Source organism: Panthera uncia, assembly GCF_023721935.1.
Source record: "Panthera uncia isolate 11264 chromosome B2 unlocalized genomic scaffold, Puncia_PCG_1.0 HiC_scaffold_25, whole genome shotgun sequence".
NCBI lineage: Eukaryota > Metazoa > Chordata > Mammalia > Carnivora > Felidae > Panthera > Panthera uncia.
The window spans coordinates 12,036,899-12,059,242 of record NW_026057581.1 but is presented as its reverse complement, the minus strand read 5'-3'; the positions used below and the strand labels follow the sequence as shown (position 1 = coordinate 12,059,242).

The window sequence follows — 22,344 nt, the reverse complement described above, 5'->3', positions numbered from 1 at the left end:
GGCCCGTCCCATTGCCGGACATGAAACCGCTTTTCCCCTCGTGTGAACATTTGAGCCAAGTCTGTAGCCACTGGGCCCCAACCTCTCAGAACCGTAAGCATCGAGTATTACATCAGCGGGGAAGGCGGTGATTCAGGCTGCTTTCCCCAGACTTGCCCGTAGCACGTGGCACGTCCGTCCAGACCGCCCTGGAGGGAGGGGCAGGACCCCCTCGTGGGCTGCAAGGTCCCCCGGATCCACCGCCCCCCCCCCCCCCCCCGCCCCGGTGCCGTGCATACTCTTTTCAGCACTAATGCTCACAGCTCATCGGGGCCTCGATGCCAAGTCTCCAGAGGAGAGTCTTGGCGAGCTCCCCGCCCCAAACATCTAACCAGGAAGACAAGAGGAAGGGGGTTACCCGCTCCTCCCTGGGCTCAGTGAGAACCCTGAATTTAGCACTGAGAACTCCCTTCCGTCTCTGCAGAAGGATTTGATAGCCACACGTGCAGATGGGGGGCGGGGGGGGGGGCGCCGCCGCCGGCATGGGTCCCCCGGGAATTAGTTTCTGGGGTAACTAAGCCGCATCTCCCTGAGAGCGGACACAGGGGAAACCTACCGAGCAGCGCTCTTGAGACAAATGGGGGCTCCTTTTCCGCATGTCAGGAGGTCCCCCTGGCTTGCTGAGTTTTTTTAACAGGCATGAGCTCAAGGAAATCCGAAGGAACTTTCCACCTTGGGACCACTAACCAGTGTGTAGCAACATTGTTCCAGAACGTATGGATAAGGCCACTGGAGTCCCGTGAAGCTGCCAAATGCTGTCTAGAAACAAAGATCTCTTGTAAACAGCATTGTTCAGCTAGGAGGAAATAAACGTGAACTGAATAAGCCCAAAGCGGGTGTTGAAACGTGCCTTTTATCTCAGGCTCTCATCTCCTGCGTGGCCAAGCCTTCCTCCCCACCTCCCCGAAAAGCATTCCTAGGAAAGGCAGTGCCTTGCATCCACTCCCCACTGCCACGGGACCCGGCGATCACCGCGGGGCTGATCTGGCGAGGGGGCGGGGGTTACCATTCTTTTCTCAACCTTGTCTTGAAACACCTGACAGAGGCAAGGACACACATTTGCAATTGGCACTGTTATTTTATTAGTACGAGTATACTGAAACAATAAACTTGTACTGGTATACAGACAATTTGTTTAAAACAATTTTGTTCAAATTTTGAATCAAACATTGTTTTCTTATAATAATGAAATAATTTCTACCTAGAAAACCTGCAAGCACCATCAAAGAAAGGGACCATAAAATTCAATAAACAGACTCGAGTGTATCCTACAAATAGACACACCACGATTAGAAAATAGAATATGAATTCTTCCATTTTTTTTTTTAATATTTGTTTTAAAAAAGCTAGTGCAAGTACAATATTTTACACTGGAATTACAGAGAGTATGCACGCATATGGAAAAAAGTTCTGTCACAATAAAAGCTCTTAACTATGTATGCACTTAAAAGTTTTCTTTTCAGTAAGGTGCAAAACATTCCTTCCCTAGTTCTCCTCTGTACTGGCCGTGTCAGTCTGATATTGCCCCAAAGTTCTGGTGTCTCTTTTCCCTTGGCCGGTGGGAGGCATACGATTGGAAGTTTGGTGGGTAATGATCTGATAGTAAAACAGTGGTACGAATCTCAGAGATGGCTCCGGGGCCAGGGCCCCACTGGCCAGAAGTTAGGACTGTCTTAAACCAAGGCCACCACGGATACTGGCAGGGCTCTCCCGAGACCTCCATTCACTTGACCCTACATGGGTTTACAGGTGAACACCGAGCCGGGAGAAACCACCCCAGAAGGGCAGTATTCGCGGGACCGAATGTATAGGTGTCAAACTAAATGTTCACGGACTGAACAGTTTACCCCATTCCTGGACCAGATAATGAGAGCAGTGGTTCCTGGAAGAACCAGAGGAAACGTACACGCCCAGCTTCTTGATAACGGCCGTGTAAAGACACAGCTCTAAGCCAGCGTCAGTCACGTCAGACTTGATATTCCCGGAAGACGGTGTATTAGCCCGGCAAGGAATGCTGTAAGCAGCACTTCCAAAGCAAACCTTCAGACTGGCCATGGAAAAGGAGACCGGCTCGTTGGCCATCCAGACAGCAAACAAAACTAAAGGGGAAGAAAACTTGGGTGAAGTCTTCGATTATCTGCAGTGGAAGACTCGAGTCCTTTCGGATAAGAAAAGTGACGGAAATTCTTAGAGACTGTTGCTGTGTTGATTCTACCTATTGGCCAAATGCACTTAATCTTAATACAGCTGAACCATTTGTACGCAAGTCACGAAGGACGTGAAAAACTGAAGCCGCTGTTCCCTCCCGCCATCGTACAGGTGAATGTCAGCTACCAGAAACGTTGCATTGAATGGTAAGGGAGGGGCTGAGATTCTGAATTTAAGAACTGTAGGTGGGTTTGTTCAGTGTCCCCACAGCTGTCCAGTTTCTGCTGGCTGCTTTGTGTCTGGGACAGAACAGGACTCTTCTGAGAAGTTGTTCCGTGTTTTACTGGGTATTTTGGCCTCAAGATTAAAGAAAAAAACCCCAAAATTAAAGTAAAATGAAGCATTGTAATTGAAATTCTTGTTTGTACCCCCCATTTAAATGAGGTGCGGGGGGGGTGGTGGAGAAAGAAGGCTGAACTTTTTTTTTTTCTTTTTTTTTTTGTCCTCATAATGAGTTCTGTTTTACTGGTAGCTAGGATCCCTTGTTACAAACACTTCTTGTTCAGGATTATATTCTTTGGGTTTATTGAAACAGGAAGTGCTGACAATGTGAAACAAGATCTCTGAAGAAAAAGGAGTTGCAATGGCTTGAGAGTTTAAACCAAGAAAGGAGCTCAGAGAAGTACTTTCAGCACAGGAATGAACAGTATTCTCAAATTTCAGAATACAGAGTTGCCCTCCCTCCGAAGAGGGCTCTATGTAACAAAAACATAAAGGAAGCGTAGGTATAGTTTAAGAGCCTTTTACCTAGTAATTCTTCCAGGCCATAACCACACAAGTCTGATAATTTTAGACATGACAAATTTCTATATACAAAAAAAAAACAAAACAAAAAAAAAAACCAAAAAAAAAAACCAACATGTAACTTTCAACCTTTATGCTTTTTTTCTGTTTTTACAAACAAGGTATGAAACTCATTGTTTCAACAGATCCATGTCTTTCGAACACTGAATGAATGAATCATTTCGACATTCATTTTTCTTTTGTGCAATTTTTGAAAACATTACCTGTACTCCTCAAAGTGAGTGCTTCAAAATTTTTTCTTCTTCAGCTTCTCAAATTAGGTGTACATTTAAAAAAAAAAAGAGAGAGAGAGAGAGAGAGAAAGAAAAAATTCCCACAAGGTATAGTGCTACAAGAAAAGATCCTATCCGTAAGGTAACGTATTTGAAGCGAGGTCATCTATGTAAAAGAAATCTCAGCTCCGGAGTGGAGGTGTGCAAATTCTTTGGAGTTTCCCTATCAACAGAAACACAACACTGTCCGCGGAAAAGAGAGGAAACCAACCCAACACAATAGCATATGCATGTGCTTTATAAAAAAGTATATTTTCTGTATAGTTATTACTTGATGTGTTCCTAAATTCTCTATTTCAGAAAATCTGGGTTAAAAACACAAAGGTGGAAGCAAAGGCCCCCACTCCACTTTGAAAAATAAAAAGCGTAATTTCCTTTCCTTTTATATCACCGCTGAAGGCGCCGGATTGGGCCACGAGACTGCGGGCCCTTCTTCCACCTGGAATCATCATGGGTGACTAGGAAATAGAAATGCAAAGGGTTCTGGGAGAGAACAGACCAGTTTGTTGAGCTGCGTGCGGTTCGCGAAACAGTAGCCATGACAACCAACACGGCTCACAAAGCCTGGCCTCCTGTCCAAGAACTCTGCTGTTTCTCCCACATCTGAAATACATGGCATTAGTGTCTTCAAAAGCATTTTGAGATTTTTTTTTTTCCTCTATGAAAGAAATAGGTTTCCTTAGTAGTCACAGATGTTAAAGGGTATTGTCAATTGTTTCCTTAAAAAACAGACAAAAAAAAAATTCCAAAGCTACAACAACAAAAATAAATTTTGGCAACACATTTCAGTAAAGATCAAACTATGTGCAAAGAGTAAATTGTATGATTACTAGGAGCTACTGTTCATCTTGAACATGCAGCATTATATTGCAATCTATGCAGTATCTAAGGAGTAATCCACAAGATGCAGGAAATCCAAACATTCCTTGAAATTGTACAAGCCTCCTCCACAGCAAAGTGCTGCTTCTGGACACGTCAGTGTACCACACACACACCAGCCCCGTCCCTGAGTAAGAGGTGAGAAAGGTTCCGCAGAGTTCCTTGTAGGGGAAAAGGGGGTGCTGCCACTTCCTGGTGGGGGGAAAACCCAACACACTCACCTAACAGAAAACGTAGCGGGTCACAATTCAGACTTAGAAATGGGATCCACGGCAACGAAAAAAAAAAAAATCCAATCCTCCCACACCCAACTGGGTTGAGCTGGGCAAAACAAAACAAAACAAAACAAAAAATTGACCGACATCGAAAATGATTCTGAAAGTCCCAACAAAAATGCAATTTGGATTTCCACTTTAAAAGGTTTGAGGTAAGTGGCATCCATCTTTTATCTCCCCCCGCCCCCGCAATGTGGCCCAAACAAACTGAAATAATTCTTACGTTAAACATTCTAAGGAACAGTCCTTTAATGTATTTAGAAATCCCTAGAAAGAGAGGTTCTTGATTGTTGGTTTCTTTTTTTTTTTTTTTTTTCTTTTCGCCCTGACTGATTTCTTGGTGATTGTGTTCCACTGTAAACGCAAAAGGCCTGCTGTTATTAGTTTAGAAATGGAAAACAGGAAAGAGAGAACTGGAGATGGTTGTCAGTAGATATTGCCAAGCGGACATAGTACAGAGGCACATGGCTGATCCTTGTGAGCTGCACGGCACTGAAGAATTTCTATGCTTCTCATTGTCATGTTTGCTACACAGGAGCTGGCCGATGTCTGCCAACAAGAGGAGGTTCCCTGTCCTTGGGATGTTCTTCCTATTTGAAGGGAAAGCTGCCACTAAGGAGTGGTGACCATTGTTCAAAGGGGCCCCTCCATGGCCACTGGCTGCATGTTCAGAGCACACACACACACATCGGGCCACACTTCCCACCCGTGCTCTGAGGCACAGCTCAAAGTCTCCAGGGCACAGACCCGAGGAGGGACCCACCTGCTCTGGAAAACACCTTGGAGAACGGGTGGATCTTGGTTCTCTTTGCTCCACGGCGTGCCTTAGAAATGAATCTACCTGCTTCCTCCCCACACTGCACATTCACTATTCTTCATGGTGACAGAGGGACTCAAGCTGGTCCCCTAGCCTTCCTTTATTGGCTCTTTCTGCCACAGGGTGACATACATATGGGGCTCCTGAAAGCTCCCCTCCCCAGCACTCAGCATCCGTGGTGGGGAGCTCACGGCGGGAGCTCACGGTGGGGAGAACGGCGGTTCTCCCCGGGAAGGAACCTTCCCGGTTCCTTCCTTCCAGCCCTTCTCTGGCCAGAATGGGGAAGACGGGCCAGATGGGGAATGAGCTTTAACTAGACCACACCGGTCGGACCTGTTGGCACGGGAAGTGTTGCACATACTAAAAAAGCAAGAGCGTGAAATGGGATGATGTTTAGAAAGAACCAATTATTTAAGAATTCCTATACCTGAAATAGAAGCACAAAAATTACGACGATGTTCCTATTGCTCCGAACCGTGTATGTTTTCCCATTTTTAGTGTTGGTGTTGAGGATCCAGTTAGCACAATACTGGAAGTTGAGTCGAAAGGCGGTGATGTGTGTTTCTGCGTCCGCATGAGTTTCTGTGAATAGTGGTATTGAGGAGGACGAAGTGTATATGGCAGCCCCATATTCCTCTTACCATTAAAGGTTACAAAACAAAAAGAAAAACAAAACCTAAAATTGCAAGTGCCCTGAGCAGAATATATGGAAGATTAAGCAAGGTCTCTGAGCAGAAACTTTAAAAACAAAAACAAAAACCAAAACCAGCTCTAAACAAGCAGTATGACTGCAAGAATGGGCTCGCCCAGCTCTCTGCTAGCATGCCGAGAGGATAATGAAATCCAAAGAAAGTTCTAGCTATTCTAAACCTATGCAAATGTTTTTGGTACACCCCAGAAAATGGTTTATAAATATCATTAAGTTCTTGTAAGAGCTAAATGTAATGAGATACTACATAGCCAAAATGTGGGTTGATATTAGAAATTATTTTTTTAATTTGTAAAATGGAAGAAGTACTACTTTCAGCAGTAAAAGAAAGATCTGATGAAGTATTTGTTCAGATAAGTTGCAGCCATTCCAAGTGAGAATATTTAAAAATTTCTCGTTACTTATAAAACCTTATTATTGTAATTTTTTTAAAGCACTTTAAGACACACGCCCAAAACCCACAAACAATATTTCAGGTCTCTGGGGATGAAAGGCTTAAACTGTAAAATACCCTTTCTGGGTTTGTACCAAACATTGAATCTCGATTTGATTTCAGATGGAAAAAAAAAAAAAGTCATTCTGAAAATAACATTAATAACAACAATAAAGTAATTAAAAAAAACTTGCTCACATATATAAATGTCTTTATGGAAAACTCTCTCAATGAGTCTGAAGAAAATTCTCAGAGTTGTCCTGCTAAGACCTGTTTTTTTTTTGTTTTTGTTTTTTTGTTTTTTGTGTTTTTTTTTTGTTTTTTTTTGTTTTTTTTTTTGTGACAGATGTAGAAAGACCAAAATGAATTCTGAAAGGAACATAACCTTATAAAATGGCCTAGAGTTTAGGCAGGTTAGAAAGTAATTTTGCTACATTTATTTATGCTCGTTCAGTCCCTCAAACCTTTCCCACAATGTTATTGGATAAAAACTGCAGGAATATCACACAAATTATAAACTCAAGATGTGCAAATCGCAAGGTTTTTTAAAAGTTCATCTTACAAAGAAAAACACTGGACAAAAATGAGTATTCTTTTTTCCATCCCTTTTCTCTCAGTTTCTCTGCCAGCTCTGCATATATGCCTTCACTTCTTTCTCAAACATCAAAGTGAAAAGTACATCCTGTCAGGCTGTACTTGGGGGTCATTCATTGTCACATACTAGTTCACAATTCACATTCATCCCTTTAAACCACATTGAAACTTCCAATATCTTGCTCGTGAGAAACTCTGCAGACCTGAAATGTAGTTACAGTGTTGAAAAAAAAAAAAAAAAAAAGAAAGCAACTTATATATTTTTTTTGTTTTGTTTTGTTTTTTCTTCCCAAAGAGTTTAAAGGGAGATACAGTACTTGTTGAATGATAGACCAAGATGCTTGGTAATAAAGTGTGAACAGCATTTTAAGTGCTTAGAGATAGTAATATATATATGCTCATCTTCAAAATCTAATTCCTCACGTCACACTGGAATCTGAAAAAAAGTGGCACCCGTGGCACCCGAGTTGTCCATAGTCATGAACTATAAACAGTACTAGAGTTAAAAGACCAGATTTTGCAAACCCAATGAGGAGCGCTTCCGCGGCTCTCGGCAGGGCGGTTTGAGCGAAGTCAATGTGATAACCTGATTGGTTTTCCTAACACTGCACAGAATCCAGAGTGGGCGGTCCGCTCCCCCGCCGCGCCCCGCCCCCGCCCCGCCCCCGCCCCCGCCCCCCGCCGCGCGGAGCGCCAAGCTGCGCTGCCCACCGTGACACCCGGGCGACATCACTGCGCTTGGTAAAGCAGAAACGAAATCCCACGTGTGGCAGTTGCTCTAAAAAAATATCAGTGCAGTCAGGCCCCATAGGGGGAAATATATCTCTATAGGATTAAAAGTTGCTTTTATTGTAAAATATGTTGGAGGGGGAAGAAAAAAAAAAAAAAGGTCCTTTTACACGGTTGGCTTTCCGTCTGCTGTCGGACGCCTCTCTAGCAGGCCCTGCACCCGGGTTCCTGATGTTTGCTTTGCACGTGAGGCCCTCGCCAGGACCCTGCCCTGCTGGCGGGACCTCCAGGCCCGTGCCAGAGAGAGGGAGGCAGAGGGAGGCAGAGGGAAGGAGACACCCTCCACCCCCGCCTTGCACCCGCGCCCCCCAAGTGCACGCCCACACGCCCCCTTCCTCCCCTCCCCGGCAGCTCCCTGCCCGCAGAACCTGCACAGGAAACCGGCGGAAGTCAGCGCCCGGGCCGCGGCTTCCTCGCAGCGGGAAAAGGCAGGTGCTCGGAAGCCACGTTCCTTTCTCCCAGGACGCCCGGAGCCTGCGCGGGCCCTGCCCTTCCCCCCTCCCCCCACCTGCCGCTGTCACTCCTGGAAAAGCACGTGCCCCGGTCTCCTGCTGCAACACCAGCTGTAACTCTAATGACAAGGTTATAACAGAAACCTAAAGAGGGTAACATGTAAATACTGTGTTATTTAGCCTACAGTACAGTAATCTGGATACAAATGAGAAGGGAGAGCCGAATTTCCTTTCCCCACGCTGCCTCTACTTGCCTACGTTAGACCGGCCTTCGATGCAAATCTTAACCTCCTGAGGGATTAGAGAAGGTTTAGGAAGAGTCAAAGGTGGCTCGTCTTCCGACTTCTCCAGTTTGCGGGTCTCGGGCGCCGACCACCTCCTCTTCCTGGTTGCCGTGGGCTTGCTGGGTTCGATTTTGGTGAGCAGGGACGCTGCAGGCAATGCTATTTTTTCTGGAAACTTGAGTTCGCCGTTCTCGGACAGCATCGGGGCGCTTCCCTGGTTGATGCCGTTCTCCTGCTCGGTGTACCTGTGTCTGCTGCCCGCCAGGCTGTCCGTCTTTGAATGCTTCAGCAGGACGCTGGCCGGATCCACGGGCGGGCCCTTTTTAACAGAGCCGTTCTTCAGGTTCTTGAGGGTCAGTGAGATGCAGACATCCCCAACAGAGAGTTTGGAACACGGCAGATCAAAGAGCTGGCTGGTTCTCTCTGGACAGCAGGATGACCATCCCTGTCCAAACACAAAAAAAGGGTACTCTACCAAAACCTCCACGCTGACCTGCGGAGACAGTGAGAGACAGAGAGCAAAGAAGAAGGAAACAAATGAAGACATTTTAGTCTCGTTTTAGTTCATACACGCCCACGTGCCTAAGCCAAAGGGGGGCGGGGGAGGGAATAAGACTGTTCCACGATCCTCATCCGCCAACACACGCAAATGAGGCCCTTAATTTTTTGCTGTACCTGTATTTACCATATATAGGTGCTGGGTAGAAGCCAGTAAAAAAAAAAAAAAAAGCCCACTTAGTGTTGACAGTATCATTTTACTGAGTATCAGCTCTATAGCTGGCCTCCCTTAAAACAAATGGATCGGCCCCCAAGGGCAATGGAACAGGTGCTCAGTGTTCAGCCCTGGAGCACAAGATACAGTCTTGCACTTTATCCGCTCACTGGGCAAATGCCATTCTCACGTACGACAGAGCTGATTAGGAATCAGAATGAGGCTGTCTGTAAGGTCCACCAGGCAGCACTTACCTGTTTATATCACTGTATCCCTGGCCCCTAAAAGGAGACCTGGTGTATGGCTGAAGCTTAATAAATATTTATCGGATAAATGAGCCTTGTTCTCAAAACCCGGGGAGAGCAGAGCCGGTGAAGGCTGGAGGAAACAGGCAGGGCTTCCCCGTTTTCCTGGGACCCCGAAGGCTGGGCAGCATTTCGAGAGGATTGAGGGGTGGGCAGTGTTGGGGAGAGGGTAAACTGGGCAGAGAGAGCAAGTACTTGGCCCGTCCAAGGTCAAGTTCCAGGTACTCAAATCAGGCTGTGCATTGGTTTGAAAACCACTCCCCAAAATGGGGGGCGCTCACTCTCCTCCCAAAAGCTGCTGTTTTCTCTGCCACCGTGTGCTATGCACGCACTATGCTAAGTAAATAAGCTGAAAACGTCCTGGTCCCAGAGTAGTTCACAATCAAGCAGGCAGAAGAGGTCCACCAACGTAGTAACTGCCAATCAATGTGGCGAGTGGGGTGATAATACTTTACTACAATATTAAGTTGTTGGAGGGCAGAGGAAAGGCATAGACCGGTGTGAAGAAGAGGTGATTAAGGAAGTCTAATACACTGTGCTGAGTTTTAAAAAATAATCAGGGTGGAGTACAGGTGTGGATGCAAGGAGAAGACATTCCTGGAAGTGGATATACATGAACAAAAGGCAAGGAGACAGTGGGTGTAGGGGTTTGCAAACTGTCCAGTGAAGGTCTTACTGTTGCCATTAAGTAAGGCTGAAATGCACTTGAGGTTCTAAAAGTTTAATTTCCTAGAAATTTATTTTCTTCAACTTTATGCTACACAAAAAAGAAAAAAAAAACATAAAGTCGTTTTAAAGAGGCAATTTTCAGTGGCTTTTCTAGAAGTAGCAGCATAGGTAATTCGGACCAATCTTCTTTCTCGCTGAGGACAACCAAATACTCTGAACAAAACCCAAGTAAACAAAAACTAAGGGCAAAATGTAAAAAAACTATTTCTTATGGCACTAGACAGAAAATAAGGTAGTGAAAAGTCACCGGGGAAGGTTCAGGGAAAGGGTAACAGTCTAGAGATTTAAACCTGGTGTTTAGGGCTATTTTCCTCCAAGGGCATTTGCACATTCCAAACTGGAGTAGTTTCAAAACCAAGTGGTCTGGACTTTTGGTAATCTCAAGAGCATGGTGGGGGTGAGGAGGAGAAGGGAATGAAATTCAGGGTACCCTTCAGGTATATCAAGGGGAGGATGCTCTCTGGTGAGCTCCACTCTTTTGGGCTGTGACTCCAAAGTGCTCTACACTCTAGAAGTGAGGTGAGCCAGAAGCAGACAGGCCTTCTCAAAGTCTGAAGCTCAGATTTTAATCATCTTAGCCCCTAAAATCAGGGTAAGGTCTGAATTGTTTCCAAGTAAAAATAATTATTTGCAATTATTTCCAAATAAAAGACATTCAATTAAAAAAGAGGGATGAGGTCCACAAATAGACCAGAGGATGTGAATAAAAAAACCAGTAGACAAAACAGATAATAGAAACAGACCCTCGGGGGCTTCTGATGTAGGATCATCAGATACGCAGACATTAAAATGACCTAGACTCAGGTCGTGATCTCACCATTTGTGAGTTTGAGCCCTGCATCGGGCTCTGTGCTGACAGTGGGGGCTGCTTAGGATTCTGTTTCCTTCTCTCTGCCCCTCCCTCCTCAAAAATAAATAAGCATTTTTTAAAAGGACTTAAAAAAAGGGGGGGGTCCTGGGTGGTTCAGTCGGCATCATGATCTCACAGGTTTGTGAGATTGAGCCCTGCATCTGGTTCTGCACTGACAGCGTGAAGCCTGATTGGGATTCTCTCTCTCCCTCTCTCTCTCTCTGCTCCTCCCCTGCTCATGGACACACACACTCTCTCTCTCTCTCTCTCAAAAATAAACTTCAAAAAATATTAAAAAAAAATAACCTATGCTTATAGTATTTAAGGAGATTAAAGACAAGCTTGAGGATTCTGGTAGAGATCTAGAACCTGTGTTCCAAAGATCCATGGAAACTCTAGAATGAAGAAACATACATTCACTAACATCAAAAACGCAATGAATTTTACAACAGAATAAATGTGGCTGATGACAGAACTAACGAACTGGATTCCTGAATTTGACCTTCGGAAGAAACCACGCAGAATGAGACCCAGAGACACAAAAATCCCCGAGACTCCGAAGACACACTGAGAAGACCCAACAGACAAATAAGTTGCATTCCACCTGGAGGAGAGAGAGATCACGGGGCAGAAGTGACATTTTTTAGGAGATAACTGCTAAAAATTTTCCAAAATTGGTATGAGACAACAATTCACAGATTCAAGAAGGTCTAACCCCTAAGTAGGGAAAATATTTTTATTTTTGTAAATTATTTTCATGTTTATTTATTTTTGGGTGAGAGAGGGAGACGGAGTGCAAACAGGGAAGGGGCAGAGAGAGAGGGAGGCACAGGATCGGAAGCAGGCTCCAGGCTCTGCGCTGTCAGTACAGAGCCCGATGCGGAGCTTGAACCCACAGACCGTGAGATCATGACCTGAGCCGAAGTCTGACGCTTAACCAACTGAGCCCCCAGGCTCCCCAGGGGACTATTTTAAGTATCATGTTCCTTCTCATCTGTATCAAAACTCACATTCAGCGATGAGTTCTGGGTTGCAAAAGAGGATCTGTTTTTCCCACTTGTCTAAGTCTTTGTCTATGAGCTAAGCAAGCCCAACATCAAGTGCAAAGATTACAGGTGGGGAATTTTTGATGTGTGTTCACATTCAAGCGGAGATCAGAAAAGCCCAACCGAAAGAACTTGGCAGTGAAAGTGACAATTGTGGACTGAACACAAGTTCTTTTTAAAACGGCTATTTTGAAGATTGTGATTCCGACTTTGGAAGAACTAAGATGACTGACAGGGGGAGGAATCACGTGACAGTCCTTAAATGAAAAAGTTACTGACAAAAAAATGGAACTGTTTTGTCCAGAAGACAATGGAATATCCTTAAAGCACTAGAGAAAAAGAATTGCCAACCAAGTATTCTATATTGAGCAAAAGGATCCCTCAGGAATGAAGGCAAAATAAAGACATTTTCCAGATGAATAGTAATTAAGAGAATTCACCACCAGAGATCTGCACTAAAGAAAATGCTACGGAGTATTCTTTAGGTAGAGGAAAAAAATCAACCTAGGTGGAAGTTTGCAGATGCAGGGAAGAAGGAAGAACAATGAAAATGATAGATGGAGGTAAGTCAAAATAATATTGACTATAATAATATTTTTTTTTAATTTTTTTTCAACGTTTTTTATTTATTTTTGGGACAGAGAGAGACAGAGCATGAACGGGGGAGGGGCAGAGAGAGAGGGAGACACAGAATCGGAAACAGGCTCCAGGCTCCGAGCCATCAGCCCAGAGCCTGACGCGGGGCTCAAACTCACGGACCGCGAGATCGTGACCTGGCTGAAGTCGGACGCTTAACCGACTGCGCCACCCAGGAGCCCCGTTGACTATAATAATATTAAAAACATTCTGTTGAATTTTATACACAGGCACACATACACAAACACGTAAGTAATTAAAATACCCCCAAAACCTAGGGGCGCCTGGGTGGCTCAGTTGGTTAAGCTTCTGACTCTTGATTTTGGCTCAGGTCATGAGCTCATGGTTTGTGAGTTTGAGCCCGTGTCAGGCTCTGTGCTGACAGTGCAGAGCCTGCTTGGGATTCTCTCTCTCTCTCTCTCTCTCTCTTAAAATAAATAAATAAACTTAAAAAAATAATGAAATATCCCCAAACCCCCAAAGTAGCACATTTCCATGTAATTTATATGGATTGTGGCTTTCTAGTTTATCTACTTTATCTTTTTGGATAACTACGATTTATCTGGTTCTACACACACTTATTAAGTGATATACTGTATTTGCTCCATAAAAGGCATAGTATTTATAGAGGGGACAACTGGAGTGAATTTATATGCAAGCTTATTACTATAGTGTGCGTGTGAACAGGAGCCCGTATAAATGTGCATATTATCGGGGGGAAAACTTCATTGTTCTGGGCTATTTTAATAATGTAAAGAGAGCTAAAGATTCTTGAATGTCTACTACCTGTCAAACATTTAGGTACGGACTTCACAAAAAATACTTTGTTTATGCTCACAATAGACTAGGGAAAAAAGGTACTATTGTTCCGATTTTACAAATAAGAAACTGTATCTCCAACAGATTAGATCACTTGCCTAACATCCTAGCTGTAAGATCAGGGAATAGTGATTTAGTCCCAGTCTTTGGCCCTCCAAACCCACTTCCTTTTCGTATGCTCCCGATTTCTGCCCCTGTGAACAAAGCTATTATAGTCCCACTAAAAGAGAGGAATTTAACATTCCCACTCCCCCCAACAGTGGTAAATGTTTACTTGAAATAAATAAGATCCAATGGCATGAGCTCGTGGATTTATTTCATCAGTCAGAAAATTGTGAAGCACTGGGGGCCTTACATCTACTCATACAATTCTAGTCTCCCTACATAAGTGGGTGATGAGGCTGCTATTCACTCACAGAATTGCGTTACATCACGCGCACATGTATATTTGCATATATGTATGTACACATATACCTACAAGTTACAGTATCATATCAGGACGCCCACTGAGTTCCAAATGGGAAGGACCCACTTGGAGCTGGCTCCATAAATCCCATCCCAAACCTCTTAGAGCGTTAACATCATCCAGAAGGAACAAATCCTGCTTCAAGTGGGGATTCTTTAAAAAACATTTTTTTTAAGTTTATTTATTTTTGAGAGAGAGAGAGAGAGAGACAGAGCACAAGCAGGGGAGAGGCTGAGGGAGAGGGAGACACAGAATCCGAAGCAGGCTCCAGGCTCTGAGCTGTCAGCACAGAGCCCGATGCGGGGCTCAAACTCACGAAGTGTGAGATCACGACCTGAGCCGAAGTCGGACGCTTCACCGACGGAGCCACCCAGGTGCCCCTCAAGTGGGGATTCTTTAGCTGCAACTGAAAGTCACAGAAACAACGTTCTCAAGTGTAAATACCTCATAAGAATCTATTTGTTTCCTGTTGGGATGAGCACTGGGTGTTGTATGGAAACCAATTTGACAATAAATTTATATAACATATATTCTATATAAATTATATATATATATGTGTGTGTGTGTGTGTGTATGTATGTATATATTTAAAATGTTTTTTTTTTTAACGTTTATTTATTTTTGAGACAGAGACAGAGCATGAATGGGGGAGGGGCAGAGAGAGAGGGAGACAGAATCGGAAGCAGGCTCCAGGCTCCGAGCCATCAGCCCAGAGCCTGACACGGGGCTCGAACTCACGGACCGCGAGATCGTGACCCGGGCTGAAGTCAGATGTCCAACCGACTGAGCCACCCAGGCGCCCCTATATATTTAAAAAAAAGAACGTATTTGCTTATCTCTGCCTAACACCAGTCGGAGGTAATGTGATGTTCCTAATATCATAAACCCTATTTCTAAACACAATGGCCTCTTTTTTGGCTTTGCCTTTTCCTAGATGATCCCTTCTACTGGGTAGAGTCTGTCTCCTTGCTGACAGACAGCCCAACATCTACTAATGGACAGGTTCCTGGTGTGGGAGCCATATTCTAGAAACTCCTCAGAGCAGCCAAGAGTTCATATTCTGAATACAACATTTACTGTCTACGCGTAAACCAATCTCACTGCAAACGTCTACACGTTACCAAGTATCTGTTGACTAATTTTTAAGAAGAGCTTGTCTTCGAGGCCTTTATAAGAGGTAACATCACTGACGATTCCAACAGCTATGACGCAGATCCATATGCTTCCCATTATACACACCGTAATGTTTGGGGGCATTTTGAAAGCCCTTCATTACTCTTTCATCTCAAAACTCCAAAGGCAAATCTTAGAATTAAATGCTGCAACGTGGTCTATAACTTGAACAGCCTAACCTAAAAACTCATGTAAGAAAAGAGAGGAGGAGAGAGGAGAATATTTGAGATGTGGACTAAAGGGCTGATGATAATAGAATTTATTTCTACCTGGATAGGTTTGGGAAAATCTTCTCTGCCCCTTCAAAGGCTTGCTCTTGGTCCCTTCCTCCTAAATTCTGGCTTTGGCTCTTCCCAGAGAAGCTCTGCTATCCTGGGAAAAGATGCCACATCGCCCATCTTCAGCTGGGTCTACGCAAATTAGGGGAGAAAGACTATTCAATAGGGGTGTCTGAGCGGCTCGGTCGGTTAAGCGTCCAACTTTGGCTCAGGTCATGATCTCACAGCTGGTGGGTTCGAGCCCCGTATAGCATCGGGCTCTGTGCTGACAGCTCAGAGCCTGGAGCCTGCTTCGGATTCTGTGTCTCCCTCCCTCTCTCTCTCTCTCTCTCTCTGTCTCTGTCCCTTCCCCACTCACACTTTGTCTCTTAAAAATAAATAAATATTTTTTTTAAAAAAAGGCTATTCGATAATCTGATCATTGTAAGCAGTGGACTTGCATGGCTTAGGCCAAATGTTCTTTTTGTCCTTACTAATTACTAATTACTTATCCTCGCTAAGATTTATCCTCACTAATTACATAGACTGAATTATCTAGATAATGCATTTTTTTTGTCTGCATATGTGCCCTAAAATAAGAATTTTCTCTCTCTTTGGTGAAAGTCAAACTCTTGTTGTACATATCTCAAATAAGCACACTACAGTATTCATAACAAACCTATTCTTATTGCATAATTGGGTTTGTCAGAAGGATGTAAGCATTCTTAAAGGTGAACTGATCATTAATAGTTCCTGAAGAAATCACACCAAGGGATTTTTCCATCAGAATACACGTGGGAAGGTCTACCTGCTTGAAATTCCCTTGACGAAGAGCATTATCTACCTCAAAGCACGCCGCCATTGCCAACAGGTACTGTTTTCCATATGAAACATAGATGGTGGGATTCGGTGACATGATGTTACTTTAAACCAGAACAACGACTATGTGAACTGTTTGCCCTGGAGACCCATGTGGGTCTTCCCTATGGTACCAAGAGCTTCAAAATATTACTGATCAAGGATTCACACTCCAGAGGTTGCAGTCACGTTCACTACGTAACCCAGAGCCCCTGCTAAGTGTTAAGGACTGGAGAAGAGTTCCTGGGGTTAAAGATCCAGTTCTCGCCTTCAGTGGGGAGGCAGGACGTGCACATGAAACAAGTCACTTCACAAGGGCGTAGTTGGATAATGGCAACCATGTTAGCTGATGGCGTCCACTTGGGTGTCTATGGGCCACTCAAGCTTTACGTGTCCAAGATAGACCTCCTGATGTGCCCTTGCCCAATGGCGCCTGCTCTGTTCTTCCCCCTCTCCGTGAATGGCATCCCGATCTTCCAGGGGTTCCACTCAAAGGCCTGGGAGTCACAATGTACTGGGCTCTTTAGCACATGGCACACCTCCAAATTACAAGCAAATCCTCTTGGTTCCCTCTTCCAAATAAATGCAGAACGAGACCATTTCTTACTGCCTCCACCACCACTGCCTTGGCCAAGCCAGCTTCTCCCTGGCAGAAAAAGCTGCCATGACGAGCCCAACGTGGCCTGCGTGTGCCCCTGCCCCTACTCACTGCACTATAGCGACACTTGTCTCCTTGTTGATCCTTTAACTCTAAAGACACTTGAGCATCTGGGTCTGGGCATTGGATGTTCCCTCCATGTGGAGTCCTTTCTGCCCTGTGGACCATGGTCTTCTATTCCCCTTTTCAGAGACAGCTTCACTGACCGTTATTTAAAGTAATGACCCTCCGTCCCTAGTATCCGTACCCTCTCTGGGCTGTCTTATTTTTTCTCCTATCACTTCTTATCTTTTGGTGCATTAGTTAAAAAATTTGCTGATGGGGCGTCTGGGCGGCTCAGTCGGTTGAGAGTCCGGCTTCAGCTCAGGTCATGATCTTGCAGTTCGTGGGATCGAGTCCTGTGTCAGGCTCTGTGCTGACAGCTCAGAGCCTGGAGCCTGCTTCAGATTCTGTGTCTCCCCCTCTCTCTCTGCCTCTTCTCCGCTAATGCTCTCTCTCTCTCTCTCTCTCTCTAATAAATAAATGTTAAAAAATAAAAAAATAAATGAAAACAAAATACAAATTTGCTTATGCATTTGTTTGCCTGTTTTACCGACTCCCCCAGGCTCCCTTAAGACCATATGCTCCGGGGGGGTGGGGGGGGTGCTGAGATGTTGCCTGTTTTGCTCAACTGTTCTATCCCCAGAGTGTGGGATACTTTTTGGCATGTTCAGCCCCCTGTTTGCTTCCTGTGTGTAAAAACACTGCAATGCCACCACTGGCCAACAGAGGTCAATGTTTAGACACTGAAAGGCTCTGCCTGACCTTGCTTGTTTTCACCAGCTGGGACTAAATTGGACTTTCGTCCTCCCCAGGGAGAGGAGCAGAACCTTCCCTGGGTCTGGCTCCCCGCTGAACAGGCAGCTTTCTGGGCTGAGCGATAGCTGCCTTAACTCATCACTCCCCTGTCAGGCTGGTCATGACCTCACCGAATCATACTTCAGTTACCTTCTCTCCACTCTTGGGTTCCCTTTTGCTCTTTCAGAGGGGCTAACGATCACTAATTCATTTGATGATCATGTCGGGGTGCAAACGGTCTCTGATTAAACCCCAACGAAACTATATTCAGGAGGGCAGTGTCATATACAACCGAAGCACGTTACATAACTTCTGGCAGCTCGCCACAGCCCATTTTTTTTCAACCCATAAATACATTCTTTCCCAAACACTTTGAGCAGTCTGCAGGATAAAATGTGACCATGAATAGCTTTTGTCCTATGTCAGCTTGAGGCCCCTCTGCCTTTCATGTCTGGAGGCCTTGTAGCCAGCACCCTTCTTTTTAGGGGCGAGTTACCTCTCATCCTCTCCCACCCTTTCCTGCCCTCCTCCTGCTGCGGCAGGCACACCCCTTTGCTCGCTCCCCCCACCTCTTCAGCCCCCTTCAACCAACCTCTAAAACAATCCCCTCCGATTTCTGTTCAGGACGGGTGAATCAAGACAGGGAGGCAACGCAGCCTCACTTCTGGGCTGATGAGTATTTATTCAATGTCACCTTCCTGGTCTGGCTAATGACTGGCTTTTGAAGATCATTTTTAGCTCCTCTGTGTGTAAGTGTAATAAAATTCCTTTAACTACTTAGTCAACTACCAGTGCATCTGAACACTGCATGCAGAGCGGCATATTTATGCCGTTTGGTTGTCTCTTTCTATCTTAGATTGGTGCTCTGTCTATATACACACATATGTACATATCACCAAAAACAAGATATAAAGAAAACAAAACGTCTGTTGTTTAAATATGTCTCCCCTTTCCTCCACAAGAATTCCCTGTCTTCACAAATGTGAAGGACATCTGTTTTACAAAACATTTTTGCTTGGCACTGGCCCAAACTCCGCCGATATCCGGGATCAATGAGATCTCTCAGAGGCTGGGCTTCCACGAACATGTCTTGCTTTGGGTGAAATTATTGTGCTGGGAATCGCCAACTTCGTGCGCAAGTGAAATTCTCGATCCTGTTTTACCAGCAGGAAAAAAAAAAAAAAAAAAGCGCCCATCTACTTTCCTTGAAGGCCAGTGTGCATGACTACCTACCTTCTCAACCTCCAGAAAATCAGACAACGCTGGAGTGATGATCCACTTAGCAGGGCTAAGTGAGAGACCCACTTATTTCGGTGTTTAAAAATCACTAATAAAAGCAGTCACAACTCTTCAGTCGAGTGGAAGAATATCGAGTGTTCTATTTATTTTTTTTATTTATTTAAAAAAAATTCTTTTTAACGTTTATTTATTTTTGAGACAGAGAGAGACAGAGCATGAACGGGGGAGGGGCAGAGAGAGAGGGAGACACAGAATCGGAAGCAGGCTCCAGGCTCTGAGCCGTCAGCCCAGAGTCCAACACGGGGCTCGAACCCACGGACCGCGAGATCGTGACCTGAGCTGAAGTCAGCCGCTTAACCGACTGAGCCACCCTGGCGCCCCGCGAGTGTTCTATTTAAACATTTAATCACATTAAACACGGAACCTGACTCAGGCTTTGGTGGAAACATTGCAGGGTTTTCAGTAAACCCACACCCTGGTTCAGAGACACCCCCAGACACAAATCCTGAATGATACGTTGGGTTCTTCTCATACACTGCAGCCTGACTCCCAGAGCCTCCTCTGCGGGGGAGGCCCCTTTAGGATCTGACTCAACAGGTCACTGGGGTAACAGATTCTATCCCACTTGCCCTTCCCCCCCGGGGTCTTAAAAAGCGTGCCTTAGGAAAACAACATGTTATTCAGGGCTAAAAAGAAATGCCGTCTCAAAGCCACTAAAAGACATAGAAGAACCTTAAATGCGTATTGCCAAGGGAAAGAAGCCAGTCTGAAAAGGCTACATACTGTGTGATTCCAGCTATATGACATTCTGGAAAAGGCAGAACTACAGACGTGTGAAAAGATCAGTGGTTGTCAGGGCTCCAGGACGGGGGTGGAGACAGGGAGCACGCATAGGTGAAACATAGATTTTGGGGGCAGCGGAACCACTCTGGATGATACAGGAATGCCGAATACATGACATTAGGTATTTGCCAAAACCACAGAATGTAGAGCACAAAGAGTGAGCCTTCATGAAAGCTACTGACTTAGGTTCATAATCACGTATCAACACTGGCTCGACTACCGACTACCGTAACCAATGTACTACGTAGAAGCAAGATTTTAATAACACTACGTAGAAGCAAGATTTTAATAACAGGGGAAACTATGTATCTGGGAATCTGTGTACTTTCTGCTCCACCGCACCCCCCCCAAACTTAAAACTACTTTCAACAATAAAGCCTAATTAATTAAAAACTGGCTATAAGCAACAACAAGAGGCTGCTTCAATAATACACGTAAGACCACCTGGTTGGGGGCACTGATATCACGCATAGGCTAAAGGAGAGCATTTTTCCTTCCTTTTTTTTTTTTTTTTTTTAAAGGGGACGCAGACACATAAACAAATTGTGGTTTGATGCTATTTCTCTGCCGGAGCCTTTCTGGAACTCAGGCAGAGAGGAGGATTAGCACCGATAACCGGGCCACAGGTCCAGCTCCAGGCTTTGGCACACAGGGCGGTCACTATCTATTTTTTTGATACGTTAGGATTCATTCCCACCAAGCCCCACACGTGAAATGTTGGCGGGTCGGTTTGCCTTGGCTGCTAGGGGACTCGGCAGACTTCTGTGCTGCTCACACGAGGGCCCTGGCGATTTTTAGGCACCAGCTAATCCATTAAAGCACAACGCTACCACTGATGAGTCACACAACACAGCTGTCGAGTTAGAAACAGTGGAATGAGGGGCGCCTGGGTGGCTCAGTTGGTTAAGCGTCCGACTTCGGCTCAGGTCATGATCTCGCAGGTCATGATCTCGCGGTCCGTGAGTTCAAGCCCCATGTCGGGCTCTGTGCTGACGGCTCGGAGCCTGGAGCCTGCTTTTGGATTCCGTGTCTCCCTCTCTCTCTGCTTCTCCCCAGCTCACTCTCTTTCTCTCTCTCTCTCTCAAAAATAAATAAACGTTAAAAAAATTAAAATAAAATTTACTACAGTTCCTTTGTGCCAGCTTTGTGTCCCTCTTTAGCAAAGTTGAGCCTGGGCAGCCCGAGACAGGGGTGTGGGGAGACTGCTCACAGACAGAGCCAGATGGAACCAGAAGCCTCCCTGGGAGGGGCCGTCCTGGGCAGGGGCTCCCCCAGCGGGCACCTGGCAGAAGAGAGGCACCCGAAACCTCCATTTCCGGGTCTCTTACTGCGTGGATGGCGGGGCCACCAATGCATCCCTCCAGTCCAGCTCATGCTCAGAAAAATACAGTTGGTCTCTATGCATACTGGCTAGCAGGTCATTTAGGCTTCCTTGGAGGAATTGTGGTAGGGTGCTCAGGGGGGCCACTCATGGGAATACACCCCAGGAATACAGGCAGGGTAAAAACGGCTTATTGCGCGTGTTAAGAGAACGTCACCCTTCTTTCTGGACTGTTTCTAGACTGCCTCCCCTTCCATAAATTCTTTTTATTTTATTTTTAAGTTTTTAACATCTATTTATTTTTGAGAGACAGAGACAGAGCGTGAGCGGGGGAGGCGCAGAGCAAGAGAGGGAGACACAGAATCCGAGGCTCCGAGCTGTCAGCACAGGGCCCGATGAGGGGCTCGAACCCATGAACCGTGAGATCATGACCTGAGCTGAAGTTGGACGCTCAACAGACTGAGCCACCCAGGCGCCCCATAAATTGTTTTCAGAGCGTGAAGCCTTTCATTTATTTTTCCGAAGCTAACTTTTCACTTCTCAGGGCCAAAGCCACATAAGTTGGAAAAAGGGAGGGACAGTAATATTCTCAAGGGCCCGCTGGGCGTTACATATTGTGCTGGTTCCTTTGAAAACATTTTCTTTAATCCTTACAACAACCCTAATTCCTCCCACCACGAGAGCCGACTGGAAGGCTGAGACACTGTGCACTCTGTGCACTCACTTGTGCCCAATGTGCACAAGGTCCCTGCACTATTGTTGGAGTGGAAGGCCGATCTGACTCAGGTACTTTTACCTGTAGATCCTGCATCTTCCTACCAGCTAACTTGCTTCCCACGCAGAGGACGCCCCATTCTCTTAGCGAACCTCGCTGGCTCACGCTAGTGCTGGGGGTCCCCTCTGGGACTCGCCACAGACTTACAGGCTCCATCCTGGAAAAGATTTTCAAGTGGATTGTTATATTTGGGAGTGAGGCCCGAGGAAAGCGATTCTGTCGTCCACCGGGGCTGTGACGCAGGATCACCAAGCGTGAGGGCAGC

At 45.4% G+C, this 22,344-nt stretch overlaps 2 protein-coding genes and 1 non-coding gene across 5 annotated transcripts in view; 1 reads left to right on the top strand and 2 right to left on the bottom strand.

The window, feature by feature from the left end:
* The window catches only part of GMPR (guanosine monophosphate reductase), a 52,662-nt gene extending 47,173 nt beyond the window's left edge, over nucleotides 1–5,489 (top strand). Inside the window, exon 9 of the mRNA XM_049654866.1 lies at nucleotides 5,013–5,489. Coding sequence (XP_049510823.1) covers nucleotides 5,013–5,103 — 91 coding nt within the window. The 3' untranslated portion in view covers nucleotides 5,104–5,489. The remainder of the gene's footprint in view (nucleotides 1–5,012) is intronic.
* A 49-nt stretch (nucleotides 5,490–5,538) lies between these two features.
* ATXN1 (ataxin 1) overlaps nucleotides 5,539–22,344 on the bottom strand; it is a 253,090-nt gene continuing 236,284 nt past the window's right edge. For all 3 annotated transcript variants that reach the window (XM_049654860.1, XM_049654861.1, XM_049654859.1), the window contains one exon: nucleotides 5,539–9,048. In XM_049654860.1, the coding sequence (XP_049510817.1) occupies nucleotides 8,518–9,048 (531 nt within the window). In that variant the 3' untranslated portion in view covers nucleotides 5,539–8,517. The remainder of the gene's footprint in view (nucleotides 9,049–22,344) is intronic.
* LOC125908519 (small nucleolar RNA SNORA40) lies at nucleotides 12,131–12,256 on the bottom strand. The gene has a single exon (XR_007453400.1). It is a non-coding gene; the product is annotated as a small nucleolar RNA SNORA40 (small nucleolar RNA).